At 40.7% G+C, this 20,980-nt stretch overlaps 3 protein-coding genes across 46 annotated transcripts in view; all 3 read left to right on the top strand.

Annotated features, from left to right (window-relative positions):
• LOC144025487 (protocadherin gamma-A12-like) overlaps positions 1–20,980 on the top strand; it is a 223,696-nt gene that overhangs the window by 158,835 nt on the left and 43,881 nt on the right. For 2 of the 42 annotated variants that reach the window (XM_077531591.1, XM_077531577.1), the window contains exon 1: positions 85–2,466. The exons of 38 other annotated variants lie outside the window; for them this stretch is intronic. In XM_077531591.1, coding sequence (XP_077387717.1) covers positions 85–2,466 — 2,382 coding nt within the window. Of the gene's footprint in view, positions 1–84; positions 2,467–6,944; positions 9,512–20,980 lie in introns of those variants that run through there. 2 more of the 42 variants (XM_077531576.1, XM_077531590.1) reach the window with 2 other exon arrangements.
• On the top strand, positions 3,561–8,770 carry LOC144025495 (protocadherin beta-16-like). Its single transcript, XM_077531602.1, has 3 exons — positions 3,561–6,482; positions 8,163–8,239; positions 8,692–8,770. Exons 1-2 carry the CDS (start codon positions 4,092–4,094, stop codon positions 8,190–8,192), a joined length of 2,421 nt encoding a protein of 806 aa, XP_077387728.1. The 5' UTR covers positions 3,561–4,091; the 3' UTR covers positions 8,193–8,239; positions 8,692–8,770.
• LOC144025491 (protocadherin gamma-A11-like) lies at positions 10,420–20,327 on the top strand. Of its 3 annotated transcripts, none has more exons than XM_077531598.1 (2): positions 10,420–13,207; positions 19,917–20,327. In XM_077531598.1, the coding sequence occupies exons 1-2, from the start codon at positions 10,820–10,822 to the stop codon at positions 20,139–20,141; spliced, it is 2,613 nt and encodes an 870-aa protein (XP_077387724.1). In that variant the 5' UTR covers positions 10,420–10,819; the 3' UTR covers positions 20,142–20,327. The 3 variants fall into 3 exon arrangements, with proteins under 3 accessions (XP_077387724.1, XP_077387725.1, XP_077387726.1); XM_077531599.1 differs by lacking the exon at positions 19,917–20,327 and adding an exon at positions 17,803–18,659; XM_077531600.1 differs by lacking the exon at positions 19,917–20,327 and adding an exon at positions 13,994–14,254.

Below are 20,980 nucleotides of genomic sequence, written 5' to 3'. Positions count from 1 at the left end.
TCGCTGGGATTTATTATCTGTTTTGGTTGGATTTATGCTGCCCGGTTTTGGTTTTCTGTGTGGACAGTGAAGGCAAGGAGAACAATGAGACGGCAAGTAGCGCTTTTCATCTCGCTGCTGTGCATCAGCGCGACATTCGGCCAAATTAACTATTCCATTGATGAGGAAATGCACGTCGGCTCCTTAGTGGGAAATATAGCCGATGATTTGGGTATTGGCGTGGAAAGGTTGAAGTCACGCAGTGCTCGTGTTTATTTTGGTGATAGCAAGCAATACATCGAGCTAAATAAAGACCGGGGCGTCCTCCTCATCAAGGAGCGAATAGACAGAGAGGCGCTTTGTGCGCAGTCGATGCCGTGCGCGCTGCACTTCCAGATTATTCTCGAGAGCCCCATCGAATTTTACAAAATAATAGCGGAGGTTGTCGACATCAACGACAACGCCCCAACATTTGAGAAGGGTGAAATTAAATTCAAAATTAGCGAATCTGCAGTGATAGAATCAAAATTTAATTTACAACAGGCGGTAGATCTCGACGTTGGGATAAACAATCTCCAAACGTACCTCCTCGAACCGTCTGATAATTTTGCGTTAAAATTTCAAAATCAAGCAGACGGCTCCAAGAGTGTTGATATGGTCTTGAAGAAGGCTCTCGATAGAGAGATAAGGGAACATTTGCGTCTCGTGTTGACAGCTGTAGATGGAGGAGAGCCGCAGTTGTCAGGCACAATGCAGATTCTCATCACTGTATTAGATGCCAATGACAACGCGCCCGTTTTCACAAAGCCTGTATACAAAGCTACTGTTGCAGAAAATACACCTCAAGGCACCGTGGTGACTGTAGTTAGCGCGACGGATGCTGATAACGGACCCTATGGTAAAATAACATACTCAATTGGAAACACGAATGTAAGACATTTGTTTAATATAAATGAAGACAGTGGTGAAGTCACTCTGATTGGAAATGTAGACTACGAAAAAGCTCGCAGTTATCAAATTAATGTGCGTGCAAGCGATGAAGGCGGTCTGACAGATAGCTGCAAGGTAATAGTTGACATTGTGGATGTGAATGATAACAGCCCGCTGATCAATGTCATGTCTAAGACAAATGTCATATCTGAAGATGTCAAAAGTGAAACTGTCGTAACAATAATTAACATTCAAGATCAAGATGACGGTGAAAATGGCAAAGTAGAATGCGCAATAAATCAAAATATTCCCTTCCTTCTCAAGTCAACTGATAGTAATTTCTATAGTTTGGTGACAGACGGTGATTTGGACAGAGAGAGGGCATCTGAATATAATATCACAGTCACGTGTTCTGATGAGGGCGTGCCTTCCCTCTCCAGCAGCGTCACTCTCACCTTGCACATCTCAGATGTGAATGACAACGCGCCTGTCTTTGAGAGGAGCTCATATGAGGCCTACATTGTTGAAAACAACACACCAGGTCTCTCTGTATTCACTGTAAAAGCCAGTGATGCTGACTGGAACCAAAACGCTCGTCTTGCTTATATCCTGGAGGACTCCTCTGTTAACGGAGTGCCAGTCTCCTCATATGTGTCTGTTAGTGCTGAAAGTGGAGTCATCCATGCAGTTCGTTCGTTTGACTACGAGCAACTTAAAGAGTTCCACTTCCGTGTCAGAGCACAAGATGGAGGCTCCCCTCCGCTCAGCAGCAACGTGAGCGTCCGCATGGTGATCCAGGACCAGAACGACAACGCCCCTCAGATCTTGTACCCGGTCCAGACGGGCGGCTCGGTGCTGGCCGAAATGGTGACTCGTTCGGCAGACGTGGGCTATCTGGTGACTAAAGTGGTGGCCGTGGATGTGGACTGTGGGCAGAACGCCTGGCTCTCCTATAAAGTGCACAAAGCCACAGACAGGGCGCTGTTTGAAGTGGGCCTCCACAATGGAGAAATAAGAACTGTCCGCCAAGTGACTGATAAAGATGCTGTCAAACAAAGACTGACTGTTGTAGTGGAGGACAACGGGCAGCCCTCTCGTTCAGCTACAGTCATTGTTAACGTGGCGGTGGCGGACAGCTTCCCTCAAGTGCTGTCAGAGTTCACTGACTTTAGCATGCACGACAAGGAGTACAATGACAAGCTGACTTTTTACTTAGTCTTGGCGCTGGCTGTGGTCTCCTTCCTCTTCATCACCTGCTTGCTGCTTATCATATCAGTCAAAGTGTACAGGTGGAGACAGTCTCGCGTCCTGTGCCACTCCAACCTGCCTGTCATTCCGTATTACCCGCCGCGGTACTCGGATACTTTGGGGACTGGGACCCTCCCACATGTGTACAATTACGAGGTATGCAGGACCACTGACTCCAGAAAAAGTGACTGTAAACTGGACAGAGCTGCTAGTCACAATGTGCTCATAATGGACTCCAGTTCTACAGGGACCATGCAGAAGATACACAGTCAAAAGAACATCCTGGATGAACCTGACTCTCCTCTTGAGGTTAGAATTGCTAATTTCTCTTTTGCAAAATGTGGCTAATATACATGCCGGATGTGATTCAGGACCATGGTCAGAGACGGATGGGTGCCAACAGTTAATAGCTCATGGTGTTTGATCTCTCCCATTGTGTTTAACTAGTTTGTCTGTGCACTGAAAATGTCTATAGTAAGTTACAAATTCAACTGTGATTCAAAATATTTCCTCTAAATATAGTCCATAAAAAAACTTTCAATACTCTAGGAAATTTAACAAGTCCATCTTTAAATGATAAAAGGTGCATATTAACTTTTTCTTTTTTTTTTGCCATGCATCACTATTTAGTTGTGTATATCGCTTCCGCATATAGTTGTTCGGTTTTTAGTGGTCTGTATTTGTGTCTGTTTCTTGATCCTGCCACTGGCTAACATCATTCCATAAGTCATAAAGGCAAAGGAATTGTTGCATTGGAACGACTTGGGATAGAATGGATTTGGACGTCATAAAAAATGGATGAACCTGACTCTCCTCTAGAGTTTGATCATTTAAAATAATTTGCATATCTGTAGTAAACGCTTTTGTTTGTTTGTATTGTTAAGCAACAACAACTTAATTGTTGCAATTGTTGAACAGACTCAATTTAACATGCAATATATATATATATATATATATATATATATATATATATATATATATATATATATATATATATATATATATATATATATATATATATATAATTATCATTATTATTAATGTTTTTAATAGTCTTATGCAACCCAATAACAATATTGGCAACATATTCGTATCAGTTGTATCCAATGGCACTCTACAAGATATGTAATCACAATTATTGAATATCAAAATAACAAAACAATTCATATAAATATTGTCTTATAGTTTTGCCTATGTTTAAGAGTACAAGCAAATGTATTTGTAACGTTTTTGTGACTATTATTGAGAACTACTTAAATCATCCATTTTAAATTGGAATAAATCAGCTGTTGATAATAATAATAATAATAATAATAATAATAATAATAATAATAATAATAATAATAATAATAATAATAATAATAATAATAATAATAATAATACATTCATCCATTTTCTGTGAACTGGTCGCCAGCCGTTCGCAGAATAATCATCATCATCATCATCATCATGATCATCATCATCATCGTCATCATCATTATCATCATCATCATAATGGCTACAATGGGAAGATGGGCCTTCAGTTGAATTCCGTATTGCTGTTTGTTGCAACCTCAACCTCCAATTGAAACGACTTCAAACATGCATTTTGATTAATACAATTTGTTCTACATTCACAAATATGTTAAATACTAAATATGAATTATTTTAAGGACATGTAAAAATAAAATATTTAGCCGTTTCTGGTGCTTTTTTTTTTTTTTTGGCATGCTAGAGAAAAGGCCGCTTGTGGCCAGAGTGTGGCAGTCTACGACAAGGCTTCCATCAGTCCCTCCTTTTTACACAATGACGTTCCCGACAATAAAGCAGTCATTTTCGAGCCAGCTCTCCCTAACCGCGGACGTGGACGGCTGCTGTCTCTTTTGCTCTTTTATTTTTTTCCTTGAATTTTACGGATTACATACAGAACGCCAGTGGAATATTGATTTTAGACAATGGCGCATCAAGTAGTCCTATTGTTCATGCCGCTTCTGTATTTCCCCTCCGCGTTCGGACAAGTCAGCTACTCGATACCAGAGGAAATGGAGAAAGGCTCGTTAGTGTCGAACGTGGCTCAAGATTTAGGTTTGGACCTGAAACGGCTCAAATCCGGACGAGCTCGCATTCATTTTGGGGACAGTGCGGAATATATCGAGCTGGATAAAGAAAGAGGGCTCCTCCTTGTGAAGGAGCGGATAGACAGGGAGACGCTGTGCGGTGAGACGACGCTCTGTGCTTTGCATTTGCAGATGATTCTGGAAAATCCCATAGAATTGTTTCGTATCACGGTTGAAATTACAGACATAAACGACAATGCACCAAGTTTTGAATCCAGCAGCACACGTTTTGAAATCAGCGAATCGGCCATCATCGGCTCTAAATTTGTGCTGGAGAAAGCCATCGATGCTGATATTGGTACAAATGGGCTACAAAGCTACTCGCTCAGTCCAACCAATAATTTTCAGCTAAAATTGGAAAATCAAGCAGACGGGCGTAAAAAGGTGGAAATGATATTGCAGAAGGCTCTTGATCGAGAACAGCAGGAGAAGATTTCTTTGCTATTAACAGCTTTTGATGGCGGACAACCGCGCAGGTCGGGAACAATGCAGATTATTGTTCATGTGTTAGATGCAAATGATAACGCCCCTGTGTTTACAAAGCCTTTATACAAGGCAACTATTAGTGAAAATTCACCTAAAGGAACCAGTGTAATAACTGTTAGTGCTTCTGACAGAGACAGTGGAACGAATGAACAAATATCTTACTTAATATCTAAAAATAAACTCAGATTATCAGATTTATTTGAAATTAACAGTGCAACAGGGGAGGTTGTTTTAAGTGGTGGCATTGATTATGAGAGGATAAAAGTACTAGAAATAGATATCGAAGCTGTAGATAATGGAGGACTGTCTGATTCAAGTAAGATCATTGTTGACGTCATTGATGTAAACGACAACAGTCCTCAAATGAAAATACTCTCCAAGTCAGATTCCATTTCAGAGGACTCTGCAGAGAATACTGTTGTCACCATGTTGAGTGTGAGTGACCCTGACTCTGGCAGCAATGGAGAAGTGAAGTGTCACATCAGTCGTGATATTCCATTTAAAATAGAAAACACGATGAATGGATTTTATAGTTTAGTAACAGAAGTGGCTTTGGATAGAGAATCTGCATCTGAATATAATATCACAGTGACGTGTTCAGATGAGGGCGTGCCCTCCCTCTCAAGCAGCGTCACTCTCACCTTACGCATCTCAGATGTGAATGACAACGCGCCTGTTTTTGATAGGAGCTCATATGAGGCCTACATTGTTGAAAACAACACACCAGGTCTCTCTGTATTCACTGTAAAAGCCAGTGATGCTGACTGGAACCAAAATGCTCGTCTTTCTTACATCCTGGAGGACTCCTCAGTTAATGGAGTGCCAGTCTCCTCATATGTGTCTGTTAGTGCTGAAAGTGGAGTCATCCATGCAGTTCGTTCGTTTGACTACGAGCAACTGAAAGAGTTCCACTTCCGTGTCAGAGCACAAGATGGAGGCTCCCCTCCCCTCAGCAGCAACGTGAGCGTCCGCATGGTGATCCAGGACCAGAACGACAACGCCCCTCAGGTCCTGTACCCGGTCCAGACGGGCGGCTCGGTGCTGGCCGAAATGGTGCCTCGTTCGGCAGACGTGGGCTATCTGGTGACTAAAGTGGTGGCCGTGGATGTGGACTGTGGGCAGAACGCCTGGCTCTCCTATAAAGTGCACAAAGCCACAGACAGGGCGCTGTTTGAAGTGGGCCTCCACAATGGAGAAATAAGAACTGTCCGCCAAGTGACTGATAAAGATGCTGTCAAACAAAGACTGACTGTTGTAGTGGAGGACAACGGGCAGCCCTCTCGTTCAGCTACAGTCATTGTTAACGTGGCGGTGGCGGACAGCTTCCCTCAAGTGCTGTCAGAGTTCACTGACTTTAGCATGCACGACAAGGAGTACAATGACAAGCTGACTTTTTACTTAGTCTTGGCGCTGGCTGTGGTCTCCTTCCTCTTCATCACCTGCTTGCTGCTTATCATATCAGTCAAAGTGTACAGGTGGAGACAGTCTCGCGTCCTGTGCCACTCCAACCTGCCTGTCATTCCGTATTACCCGCCACGGTACTCGGATACTTTGGGGACTGGGACCCTCCCACATGTGTACAATTACGAGGTGTGCAGGACCACTGACTCCAGAAAAAGTGACTGTAAATTGGACAGAGCTGCAAGTCACAACGTGCTCATAATGGACTCCAGTTCTACAGGGACCATGCAGAAGCTTCACAGGGAACAGAACATCCTGGATGAACCTGACTCTCCTGTTCAGGTTAGAATATTTTAAGTGCCACTTTTCCCCCTCCTTTCATCAAAACTGTCGACTGCAGCTATTTCAGCACTTTGGACAGCGACAGAATCGCCTTTTTTTTCTTTCTTCCACTCAATACCCTGAAAGCGCTAACTATTCTTTTCAGATTGGATGCAATATTATAATATTGCAAAAAAAAAAAAAGCTATAGCTTTTTTATTTTTTATTAATGATTACATTTTGTGTTTTGTAATCATAGTTTACTTATCAGTTATATTTTAACGAATAACATTAGCAAACAATAATATGGTTATTTTCATGTTTGTTTCAATTTTTGTGGCGAGAGCTCAGAATAAGTGTTAAAAATAATTGTCCATACTACGTGCAGTTACATGGTATGACCTCGACGGGCCGCTGTTGCCCTTTCCGTAAATGTTTTAAATTGTACATTTATACAAGCACATCTCCTCTGCTCGCTCAGTCGAGAGAGGACATACAAACGTCACGCACGGCTCATGCTAGATGGAATAACATACTTGGAATATTACCCTGGAATATTTTCATCGCATATTTTCTTGCACTGGCTTTTGCGTTCTTGTATTATTTCAAACGTAAACGGCGAAAAAGGACTGCAGTTTGAGGGTTCGGCTGCGGCATCTGGTTGAACAATGAGACGGCAAGCGCTGTTGTTTGTCTGCCTGCTCTGCTTTGCTGCGGTGCTCGGACATGTCAGCTATTCTATTCCCGAGGAGATGGCCAAAGGATCCTTTATCGGGAACATAGCACAGGATTTGGGACTGAATGTTAAACGCTTACAATCGGGCAAAGCTCGCATCCACACGGGGGACAGCGCTGATTACGTCCAGCTCGACAAGGAAAAAGGAGTGCTGGTTATAAAAGAGAGGATGGATCGCGAGGCTATTTGTGGCCAGACAACGCCTTGTGCGCTGCATTTTCAGATAGCGTTGGAGCAGCCGATAGAAATATTACCCGTGACTGTCGAGATCACGGATATTAACGACAACGACCCGGTATTTGAAAAGGAAGGTAGGGTGTTGGAGATCAGCGAGTCGGCTGTTGTCGGCTCTAAATTCATGTTAGAGAAAGCAATAGACCCCGATATAGGTTTGAATGGGCTTCAGAGCTACACGCTTAAGCCTAATGATAATTTCATGCTCAAATTACACAGGCAGTCTGACGGAGGTAAGAAAGTGGAAATGATTTTACAGAAGCCCTTAGACAGAGAAAAAGATGAATTTCTAACATTGCTCTTAACGGCGCATGATGGAGGAGAGCCGCAGAGGTCGGGAACAATGCAGATTCAAATTCAAGTGTTAGATGCTAATGATAATGCTCCTGTTTTTACACAAAATGTCTACAAAGTGAGCATAAAGGAAAACTCCCCCTCAGGAACCCTCATTACTAAAGTGAGTGCTTCCGATGCAGACAAAGGCTCTAATGGAGAAGTGAGCTATGTGATTGGAAACAGCATGAGCAGCATTTCTAAATTATTTCACATTACTGAAGATGGACATTTTGTGTTGAAAGGCCCTGTAGATTATGAAAAGGCACAAACATATGAGATTGATATTGAGGCAGTTGATCGAGGAGGTTTGTATGATTCCAGCAAAGTTATTATTGATGTGAGCGATGTAAATGACAATATTCCTGTTATTAAAACAATTTCATCATCTACTTCAGTGGAGGAGGATTTGGCTGCCAACACAGTGATAGCGGTGATGAGTGTAAATGATCCAGATTCAGAAGAAAATGGTAGGGTAAGTTGTGTTATTGATGATAATATACCTTTTAAAGTAACATCCACAAGTAATTTTTACAGTATTGTAGCAGATGGTGATTTAGACAGAGAGAGGTCACGTGAGTACAATATCACAGTGACGTGTTCTGATGAGGGCATGCCATCACTCTCCAGCAGTGTCACTCTCACCTTGCACATCTCAGATGTGAATGACAACGCGCCTGTCTTTGAGAGGAGCTCATATGAGGCCTACATTGTTGAAAACAACACACCAGGTCTCTCTGTATTCACTGTAAAAGCCAGTGATGATGACTGGAACCAAAACGCTCGTCTTGCTTATATCCTGGAGGACTCCTCTGTTAATGGAGTGCCAGTCTCCTCTTATGTGTCTGTTAGTGCTGAAAGTGGAGTCATCCATGCAGTTCGTTCTTTTGACTATGAGCAACTTAAAGAGTTCCACTTCCGTGTCAGAGCACAAGATGGAGGCTCCCCTCCGCTCAGCAGCAACGTGAGCGTCCGCATGGTGATCCAGGACCAGAACGACAACGCCCCTCAGGTCCTGTACCCGGTCCAGACGGGCGGCTCGGTGCTGGCCGAAATGGTGCCTCGTTCGGCAGACGTGGGCTATCTGGTGACTAAAGTGGTGGCCGTGGATGTGGACTGTGGGCAGAACGCCTGGCTCTCCTATAAAGTGCACAAAGCCACAGACAGGGCGCTGTTTGAAGTGGGCCTCCACAATGGAGAAATAAGAACTGTCCGCCAAGTGACTGATAAAGATGCTGTCAAACAAAGACTGACTGTTGTAGTGGAGGACAACGGGCAGCCCTCTCGTTCAGCTACAGTCATTGTTAACGTGGCGGTGGCGGACAGCTTCCCTCAAGTGCTGTCAGAGTTCACTGACTTTAGCATGCACGACAAGGAGTACAATGACAAGCTGACTTTTTACTTAGTCTTGGCGCTGGCTGTGGTCTCCTTCCTCTTCATCACCTGCTTGCTGCTTATCATATCAGTCAAAGTGTACAGGTGGAGACAGTCTCGCGTCCTGTGCCACTCCAACCTGCCTGTCATTCCGTATTACCCGCCGCGGTACTCGGATACTTTGGGAACGGGGACTCTTCCACATGTGTACAATTACGAGGTGTGCAGGACCACCGACTCCAGAAAAAGTGACTGTAAATTGGACAGAGCTGCAAGTCACAATGTGCTGGTAATGGAACCCAGTTCTGCAGGGACCATGCAGAAGATTCACAGGGAACAGAACATCCTGGATGAACCTGACTCTCCTCTTGAGGTTAGACTTTATTATTGTTAATGCTATTGGTAGGTCTATTTGCCAATGACAAATCTTTTATGGTTTCCCTTTCCAGTAAATCACTACAATGAATTTTCTTTTTTGAGGTCGGGCAACTGATTTGGCCATTCAAGAATATCAAATTGATTTGCCTTCAAAACAGTATGTGTTGAAACATGATGACATCCTTTCCTTCTTCTTACTATATGCATCAATTTGATGCATATTGGAGACATTTGTGGTTTTGGAACAAAAAGTTGATCTGGCTGTCCTGTTAGTGAATGTTTCTCTTGATTGACCCTTGACCTTATTGTACTTCCGCTCTTTGTATATTTATGCGATGATTGTGGATGTTATTCTTGAGAAAGAGACTCTTCCCTCATACAATTATGACAAAGATGACTTCTGTTGGTCTTTGAAGCTTTTCTTTTTTTTTTTTCAAAGTGTTGTTGGGATTAGAAGTGCTTTCTTTCTTTTGTACCCAATTCAATTTGATCACCTAAAGTTTTTGCTATCTCTTTTATACATTAATGTTGTTGTTTGTAATGTAACAAAGGCCTCTGTCACTTCTTCATTTTGTCTTGAAGTGACAAGAGGATGGAACACAACTGACCAGTTTACCTCATGGGGCTTAATTGTCCAAATGCTGTTGATCTTCTGAAATTTAGTAGCATATTTTGATAAACCTAAGATTAAACTGGAAGTGTACACTTTAGTCACATTTTTTTTCCCGCAAAAATCTATGCGATGGTGTATGAATACAAAAGTCATCCGTCATCCACTCTTGTCTATGTCCAAACACAACGACTAGACTTTACTTTGTTTCAGCACCACGGACAGCTACTTGTCTCCTTGTCTCCTTTTACTCGATTTCCCCCACTTGCATTCCTCAGCCCTCTATTATGCAAATTTATTGTTTGCATTTTACCATTTCTATGACAATTAAAAATTTGTGAGATCATAATTATGTACTAAATCTAAATAACTTAAAAATTATCTTCCACAAAGATGTCTCTCCTTTTGAGGTTTGACTATTATAATATCAAATATTTGTCACTGTTCGCTTGAATGAAACTTTTTTCTATTTTTTTTTTAGCATCATGTATTTAATCTGTCAAGGGACTGCAATCCCATTTTTGGCCTCTGAGTGCCGCTGTAGGTCAATATGAAGAGAGAAAAAATATCTGAGCGTTTGCTTTCTTTAGTCAGTCTCATTTCGTGTTGTGCATAGACGCCTCGACGGAACCGCTCCTTATTTACCCACAAAATTCGATCCATTTTATTTTTCGAAGGATAAAAATACACACAATGTGGCTGGATTTGTTTTTGTTTTGGAAGCTGCTCTTTTTCTGCGTGTATGTCGCCGATGTGGCCGTCGCTCATGTCCGTTATTCCATACCCGAGGAGATGGCTGTCGGATCTATTGTTGGGAATATCGTGCAGGATCTCGGGTTGGATATAAAGAGACTGAAATCCGGGCGGGCCAGAATTTTTACAGAGGACAGCAGTGAGTACATTGCTCTCAATTTGGATAAAGGAAAGCTTGAAATTAAGCAGAGAATAGACAGGGAGGAGAGGTGCGGCCAAGTGTCTCCTTGCTCTCTGCATTTCCAAATCATTCTCAATAACCCCATGGAGCTCCATCATGTTGATGTAGAAATTCTTGACATAAATGATAACGCGCCCGCATTTGCAAATAGGGAAATTAACTTTGACATTAGCGAATCGGCTGTAAAGGGGGCTCGTTTTTCACTCGACAGCGCCAAAGATCCAGACGTAGGTTCGAATAGTCTACATACGTATAAGCTTATCCCGACAGATAATTTTAAATTAAATATACTCTCTCGCCCTGATGGCACCAAATATGCAGAAATGATTCTTGATGTTTTATTCGACAGGGAAATTCAGGAGGAGCACAAGCTGACTCTCACGGCATATGATGGCGGCGACCCTCCCAAATCAAGCTCTGTAAGAATAAACGTCATCGTGGTGGATGCAAATGACAATGCACCAGTTTTCAGCCAGTCTCGTTACAGAGTACATGTGCCTGAAAACACACCGAGGGGAACGAATATTTTACAAGTTATTGCCACAGATGCAGATAAGGGAGCAAACGGGGAGGTTGTTTATTCACTTTCTCGCAACAGCGACGGGGCCTCGTCTGTGTTTAACATCCACACAAATACAGGAGAAATCACTGTGATGGGTGACCTAAATTACGAAAAAGTCAAGCAGTATGAAATAGACGTCGAGGCAACAGATAAAGGAGGGCTGAGGGACACGTGTAAGGTGTTAATCGAAGTGGTTGATTTAAATGACAATGCGCCTGTCATAAGCATCCTTTCACTGTCCAATCCAATACCAGAGGATTCGCCTCTTGAAACAACAATAGCCATGTTAAATATTAAAGACTTAGACTCTGGTAAAAATGGAGAAGTGAAGTGTTTTATTAGCCATGATTTCCCCTTCAAAATAAAATCATCGTCACTTAATTTTTATAGTTTGGTGTCCGATGACGTTTTAGACCGAGAAACAGTGCCAGAATATAACATAACAATAACAGCAACAGATGAGGGCACACCGCCTCGATCTACTAACAAAACAATTCATTTGAAATTATCAGATGTAAACGATCACGCCCCAGTGTTTGAACGCGGTTCTTATTCAGCCTCCGCCACTGAAAATAACACTCCCGGCGTGCCTCTTCTTGCCGTCAAAGCCAACGATAAAGACTCAGGGAACAATGCGCGTATTTCTTATTGCCTTGAGGATGTCAAACTTAACGGGATGGAAGCTTCTGCATTTTTTACGGTAAATGCGGAGAGTGGGGAAATAGTGGCCGTGCGCTCCTTTGACTACGAGCAAACTAAAGAGTTCCACATCCGCGTCAGAGCGCAGGATGGAGGCACACCTCCCCTCAGCAGCAACGTCAGCATCCGCATCCTGATCCAGGACCAGAACGACAACGCCCCTCAGATCTTGTACCCGGTCCAGACGGGCAGCTCGGTGCTGGCCGAAATGGTGCCTCGTTCGGCAGACGTGGGCTATCTGGTGACTAAAGTGGTGGCCGTGGATGTGGACTGTGGGCAGAACGCCTGGCTCTCCTATAAAGTGCACAAAGCCACAGACAGGGCGCTGTTTGAAGTGGGCCTCCACAATGGAGAAATAAGAACTGTCCGCCAAGTGACTGATAAAGATGCTGTCAAACAAAGACTGACTGTTGTAGTGGAGGACAACGGGCAGCCCTCTCGTTCAGCTACAGTCATTGTTAACGTGGCGGTGGCGGACAGCTTCCCTCAAGTGCTGTCAGAGTTCACTGATTTTAGCACGCATGACAAAGAGTACAACGAAAAGCTGACTTTTTACTTAGTTTTGGCCCTGGCTGTGGTCTCCTTCCTCTTCATCACCTGCTTACTGCTTATCATATCAGTCAAAGTGTACAGGTGGCGACAAGAGCGCATGTTTTTAAAATCAAACGGCACACTTCCGGTTATTCCTTATTACCCACCCCTTTACGCCGACGTGGATGGCTCCGGTACGCTGAAACAGGCGTTCAGCTATGACGTATGCGGAACTACTGATTCAAGGAAGAGCGACCTGATGTTTTCCCGTCAAATCAGTCAAAATACTTTGAGTGGTGACCATAGTAGGACGTTACAGAGGCCAAAAGCAGATGCAGAAACTTTGGTGGCAGAGGTGAGATTTGATCATTTCCCCTTTCAAAATTAATGTCTGTTGAGACGCTTCCTACAAGCCAAACGTGATTTGTAGACTTCATGTTCAAGTATTGAGTGCAACACTTTTTTTTTTTTTTTTTTTTTTTTTTTTTTTTTTTTTGCAGTGGATGTGATTTGTCAATAAGTTGTCAACTGTTGTTCCATGGTTGTGTTAGCCATAGTGTGGTTGTATTCACTAATTGCGTTTTATTTTAGCACAGTTGTCTATTGTTGTCCTCATAATATATTTGCTTTTACCGTTAATCATTTTCATCACTTTACTACTCATTTGACTTACTCTCTACCAGGGGATAAATATACTTATTGCGTATTTTGCGGGATATATATACACTTGTACCATAAATGTAAGGTATATCTGTCTGTTACATCTTCTTTTGTAGTCACATCCATCCACCTTTAGGTACTTTCTTTTTTTTTCCCTCCGAAGATACATATTTTGTCATGAGTAGATCTGCGAGGGTTTATCAGACATGGTTGTTCCTAACAGAGAGCATTGTTATTAGATTTAAAATCAATACAAACTCTCCATTGACACGGGCTTTTCATCCCTGCTAAACCTTGCCATGATAGCTCACTCTGAGAACCACACAGACACGCAGTGCACTACTTTTCCAGTGACCTATTTCCCTAGCATGCGTGATGCAGCCACACACGGGGACAAAAGAATAAGGAATACACACAGCTGATGGCAGTTTAGAATGCAAAGTATGATGCTATGATGTTGTTTTAATGTGTGGTTGAATAGAGTCAGTGCTGAATCTGCTGCAATTGAGCGGGCGAACACAGCGTGATGGAGAGGAGGACAGAGGCAGGCAGCGGGGGAGGGGAAGAGGCGTGTGGTCCACCATCCCTGTGCAGCAGTGCTTGTGTTTGTGATGCGCAGGCAGCCATTTTGCTCCTCCGCCGTCTTTGTGTGCTGAGATGAGAAAACGTGTTGCATGCATGGCAACAGTTATATTCGGCTGCATAGACTGTGATTGGCAGATACGCTGTGAGATATTTAAAGTGGTGGAATGAAAGAAAAAGAGATGGGATGGAGGGAGGGAGGTTATGTAACAATGTGAGTGGATGTATAAACTAGGACAGAGACTGAATGTGTTTCACAATGGGTGAAAGTGGGCTAACTTATTTTTGAATGGCAGCTATTAGCCTTCAAAGCTGCAGCGGTATCACATACATGATGCTAATATGTGGTCAGAACACTTTCACTTTGCCTGTGATGTGTCATAGGAGACAATGATGCTCAAAGTGTAATGTAGGTTGCCGAAAACTGCTGTTATGATACATTTGGGGGACTTTTTTTTTTTTTTTTTTTATATATTAAACTGTTTTGCACTGTATGAATTTACACTGGGTGACTTTCTGTCCTGTTTTGGACAACAAGTATAACTTCACATCCTATTCTAAACCAATACAACTATTTACAAGGATTTTGATGCTCAATTTTATTTGTATGATGTGACAGCCATGTTGTAGTTTTCATAATGTAAAATGTTTGTACTAAATGAGTTTAATTAAACTAAGCATTAACTTGCAAAGGTAGCTCATGTATTGAATCTCATTAATATTAAGATGTCAGTGTACAGAGTCAGACGATACAATGTACTTTATATAGCAGGAGTTTGCTCAATTATATAACTTTTTTTGTGAACTTATTTTATAATATTTAGCTTTGCTCTATATACCCGTCCTTTTAGGGGATTATTAACCATTATATACTTTTTTTTTTTTTTTAATTTATTTATCCTTTTTTTGGGGGGGGAGAATGTTTTCCTTTTGTAAAGATCTTAAATTTGACGTGAAGAATTTTAGGACAGCCCCCTGAGTAGGGATGGGTGAATACCGATATCGATACTGGTATCAGTATTGGGCAGATAGCCACCCTTATTTCAAGGTATTGCTGGTTGTTTTACAATCAGGAGCTAGAAATTAGAAGAAGATATAATTGCCATTAATTTAATTTAATTTTGGGGAAATATGCTATATATTCTTTAAAATTACCTGCAATTGATTAATTTTATTTAATTTTTTTGCTTTTTTTTTTATTGGGGGGGAGGGGTATATCCAAATTGTTATAGGTATTTGTTACTTGGCATCAGTATCGGTGACTACTCAAGAGTTGACTACTTGTACTGGTGTCAAGCATCCCTACTTATTAGTGTCTTATATATAACGCTTCATGAATTGAATCATGGTGTGCTTAATATATTGGCAAATGAGTTTATGTTTTAAAAGACTGTTAGAAGATCATGTGGGTGGGAATAGTGTGTGGTCTGTGTTCAACTTCAAAGCATCATCGTTATCAATCTTTTTTGTTGTTGACCCTCTTTTGCCTTGTTTTCTCACCCTTGTATGCATTAATGTTTAAAGTGCTGCCTATTGAATTTGTTTGCGTGCTCAAACTAGAATAATGTGCAGGAGCAACTATAGAGCACAGTCCTGACCTGGTATGAGTTTGTTTACTGTCTGCTCAAGCTGCGTGACAATAGGCTCATTAGCATACTGCATTTGTGTGTGGACATTGTGCATATTTCATGCAATGAAATAGTTTAAGGTCTCGTGGCAGGTTTTTTGTTCTGACTGCAAGATAGGGTTAATTCTGATCCACACCAAAATATAATGTGAAATATATACATTTTTATTTTTTTTCCATAAGTGTGCTTGTGTAGTGTTCATGCAAAGGCCGCATGTCTGCACTGGGATTCGATTCAAGATTAGCAGGACAGAGTCATGTGGGACAATAGCCAAGTTGTGTGAAGCATACACAAACCTATAAAATGCAGAACACACAGACGCTCCTATGCTGTGTTATCTGTAATTGTATTTAATCTAAGTCACTACATCATACAATTGTATTATTTGGTTCTAGCTGTCAGGTGTATTTTATTCGGAATAGGATGTGTGGGTTGCACTCGTTCCTAATGTAAAGCATGGCCACTGTGCCATTACCATTCTTGTTTTCCAAAGTCTTCCTTCCTTCCTCTTTTGCTCCTGAGCTGCTTGTCTGCACCCGCCCCTCCCCCGCACCAGCTGCACCACTCTGCAGCAGAGAGAAAGGGAATGAAAGACTGCTCAGTGAAATATCTATTTTGTTGATTAAAACACACAAAATACCGTATAGTGCCATTTTAATGTTTAATGTATGTGCATGTAAGTGGTACTTTTTATGCCTTTTATAATAATTCTAATAATGATTTTATCTTGAAGGGCATACTACTGTACCATCTTACTACATGTTCATGAGCACGTCACAATTATTCATGTCTTCTGTATTAATGTTCCACGTTATTGTTTCACAGTTTCTTCTCTGCCATGGTTGTCAGCATTTGCAGGAAACAGGGTGGTGGGATGCAAGAGGTTGGATGTGTTACCATGGCAACAAGCTGACTCACTGGCAGGGCTTTACCATTGTGAGTGATAGGGGTGAGCAGCAGTAGCAGCCCTTGCATGTGTGCAGGCTGTCTAGAGGAGGAGGACAGCAGGCACCCCTGTTTTGGGCAGGGAGGTGCAGCATTCTCACACAGGAGGGGGTGGCTGATACTGATGAGGATGAGGAGGAGGATGGAGGGGGCAGGGTGATCATGGCTCCTTTTTTTCCAGATTTGTGTGTGATTGATGCTGTTGCTGCCCTATTTGGATAGTTTGTCCCAGTTACAACAAACCTCAGTGATCACGTTAACAGGATATGTTTACATTCTATACACAATCGGCTATCTATATAGATGTTTTATTTTATATTTTGAGGCACTATTTTAAACATGGGTACAAAATGTATGATGCTTACTTAATTAAACGAACTGCATTGTTTTGTTGGTGATTTTCTGCCACGCGCAAAGGCAGTCAGCGTTGATTGACTTGAGCAGTCTCATGAATAAAACATTTGCCACTGGCCATCGCCTCGAGGCCCCCTGCTGTCCGTTTAGTGGAACTGTCTTTGTGAGCCACTGTTGCTTTGATGAGGATTTATGCTTGGAATACGCCTGAAAGCACTTTTGTTTTTGTTTTATTTTCACTTTTATTATCATGGTGATAATTATTTTGTGTTTTGAGTGCCGGAGTTATTTTTCTTCACCCCTAAACAACATGATGTAGTAGTGTAGTACTGTTTATATGTGAGTGTGCTTGCTGCTATTTATTTTGTCTCTTATCCCTCAAAGATCACCGATATAATTGTATTTTTAAAAAATGTTTTAATTAATTTTCAGTAACAGAATATAGTGTTGTTGTTAATTGTGCTGTTGATGGCTCATTATATCAAATATCAATACAAATGGAAACACATTTCTGTCAATAAGGTTATTCCAATGCACAAGACAACATTTGTAACAAAATGTATTTCATGCTGAACACACACAAATGATGGCTCGTTTTTTTGAGTCACATGGTAAGTATGATGGTTGCCAAGGTTGTAGGTTCAGACTTAAGTGTACCAACAACCAGTCTGACCAGTATCCCTTCTCTCTTTGTCTTATTTTCTCTTTCATGTCTCCTCTTGTCAACTGCTGGCCATCCCTGCATCCCTCGCTCTTGTTCAACCATCTCTCACCAAATAAGGTAAGAAAGATTTTTTTTTTCTCTATTAATCACACACACTTAAGGACATAAAACAATTGGCAAATCAACATCTAATGGAGATAATTTTACACAAACTGTAGCAGTATATTAGTTATGAGTTTCCACTGGCTGACACATCTGTTCACATGCTTCATAAATGTTGCAAGACATTAAAAGAGAGTGATTGGCCTTTTTCAGGTCTTGTTCAAACTGTGATGAAAATGCACTTGAAACCGCAACACACCATACATGTTTAAAAAATGTTCTGTTTGTATAAAAGACAGTACTTAACAAAGTATTCATCCTACATTTTAATCTGTTGACTTTTCATCACCGTGACAGACTTTAAAAGCAATGAAATATAACTTGCAGGGTTGGCATCATAGGTCAGTGAATTTTTTAAATTTTCTACCAGTTTGACACACAGTTATGAATGAGAAAATTTTATTGAATTACACGTTGTGTTATTATTACTAATGATATTAATGTGAAGACACTGATCATGTTAATAATGTCTAACAATATTTTGTTATCAGATCCATATCTATACACAACACTTTTTATAAACCAGTCACAGTGTTTACAATTTAAAATGACACTTTTGCAACATTCTTAGAAACTCACATGGTGCTTGTGGGGGGCTACCTGGTGCCCACGGGCACATCATTGGTGACCTCTGATTTACATTATAAATTAATAGCAAGGTTCACACTATAGATGCAATCAATAACTTCAGCACATGTTCTCTTGCAATCTCAAACATTACTGACGTATGCCTGTCAAAACAAAAACAAAACGCTTGTTTGAATGACAGCATAAAAATATGATAGGATAACTCTGCGAGATACTGTGCTTTTTTTATTATTATTATTTGTATTTATGCCACAATTAAAACATTCACAGTTGGTAGTTTACAGTACAGCATTAATGATTTATTGAGCATTTTGATGTTGTAATATAAATGATGAAACTGTCTTAATAGTATGTCGTTGTATGTTTCCTTCTGCATCGTGTTAAATCCTACATCCACTGTAGGTGCTGTAACTCAAAATACAGCAGAAACAATACTATTTCATATTTTAAAGCATATTCTTATTGTCTGTTAGTACTGTTGTCTTCCAGTGAGCAGGTTTAAAACTACAGCCAAGCTGTTTCTTGTGAGGCCTTGACACCCCCCTCTTCAGTCAGACCCCCACTTCCTGTGTGTGGTGTCCTCCAGTGTACAACGTTACTAAAGACAAATATGTGTTGCACACTAATTTTGAGCATGAGTGAGTGTGTCTCAAGTGTCCAAACCTCCTAGATACCCTTGCACAAAGAAATCCAAAACAAGAGCATTAAAATGTCTGCCTTTAAAAATGCACAATACTGTTGTGCCATAGCACTGGCTGTTTGCCTTAGTTATCTTTTATGAGATGATCAAAATAGTAGCCAAGAACTTATATTGCACTGTGAACTGCAACAACAGTATCGCACAGCAATATTGAATTGAGGTTTTTGTTAGCTCTACCTGATGTTGAATGTGAGTGTCTTTTATATTTTGACTTTTGACCTGTAGATGTGAATGATGCTTAAAAAGAAAAATCACAACGTTTGTGTCTATCACGGGTGCAGAAACACGTTAAAACATTTAACCGCAGCCAAACAGTAGTCGTGCCTCGAGCCTGGTCATATTTGTCCTCTTTTATTCTGCGTGGGTTGCAGATGCAGCAGTTGGCCGCCTGTGTGGCGCTGTCCACTCGCGTGGTGCTGAAATCAAATCACTGACTCGCCTCCCCACCTCCCCCCACCCTCGCCGCTCCCTGCTTGCCTGCACTCTCTCTCTCTCTCTACATCTCCCTCTGTCGACCACATTGCTGAGCAGTGTGCAGCATGACGAAAATCGCACAAGTGACGCCTAGATTATGTCAACATGTACTTGTTTAGAAATAGTGTATGATTTAATGTACCATGTGGCTTCATTCTTCAGCGTGATGACAGTGACAGTTTCAGTCCAGTCTGGATCCGTTTACCTTTTACACTGTAGTTTTGTGACAGTACATATATACAGCATGTAAATCTGTAGATAACTTAAAATTATATAGCCTATCGCTTAGTACATTATGCCTCTTTAGCTCATTCACAGTTGGAGCTCCCCCTCCCTTTTGGCTTGCTCTACAGACCTCCATCCGGGTATTCAGTGTGCTCGCGCGGCAGACAGGATTATTTCAAGCAGTGAGGATGAGATAAAGTGCAAACAGGCTGCACTTGCTCTCGACAGCCACTGGAAGGCAATGATCATCCTTGTGAGCAATGAAGAGGATGCATGTGTGCTACAAATAAAATGGAATGAGCGTTAAATTAGTACGGCATTTGTTTAAGTATTTATTTTATGCATCACGTTAAATTAGTGTTTTGTAATGTTTTTTTATATCAATGTATTGAACACTAATATTAAATTACTATTTGTATTTTTCTTCTTTCAATATAAGCCTGCATAAAAATTGAATTTAGTGAGTATTAAATTTGATTAAACTGATTTATTAAAATAAACTACTGTATGATTAAACTAGTATCAATTTTATTACTTTCAATATTTATAATTGTTCTTTTCTTTTATTCATCAAGTATTTATTTACATTTGTTTTTTATATAAACAATACAAAAAAAAAATGTTTTTCTTAAACTCTATCGTAGAAGCTTTTCAGTCAAAAATGCGCACTGGTATTTTGTTGAAATATTAATGGACTTTAAATAGAAATAAAAATGCATGCTGTTGCACTTCGTTTTGTCATTTAACACTGTTGAGTGGCATAACACTGAAAGGTCTAAGTTGTTTGTCGTTATTTTCCACGTTTCAATTTGAATTTTTCACGTTTTGAATTAAGGTCATATTAAATTAGTGTTTTACTTTTTTAATAATATTTCCTACGATGTTTTATATTTTCATTTTGTATCATTAATACAGATGAAGACGTATGTTATTATTATTATTATTTTTTGCATCACTGCTGTGGCAGCAAATTTGCAGCACAGTATTTTTTTGTTTTTGTTTTGTTTTTTTTACAAATATTATTTAAATAAACATTAAAATGCATTTAATTGAATTGTTGTGAAAAAAATATATTTCATAATGGAGAGTATTTTGTGTGAGGGTCATATATCACGTTTAAATCTGTATTTTATGTTATATTTATAA

Source organism: Festucalex cinctus, chromosome 9, assembly GCF_051991245.1.
Source record: "Festucalex cinctus isolate MCC-2025b chromosome 9, RoL_Fcin_1.0, whole genome shotgun sequence".
Taxonomy (NCBI): domain Eukaryota; kingdom Metazoa; phylum Chordata; class Actinopteri; order Syngnathiformes; family Syngnathidae; genus Festucalex; species Festucalex cinctus.
The sequence above is the reverse complement of the archived record's forward strand: the minus strand, read 5'-3'. Positions and strand labels throughout refer to the sequence as shown.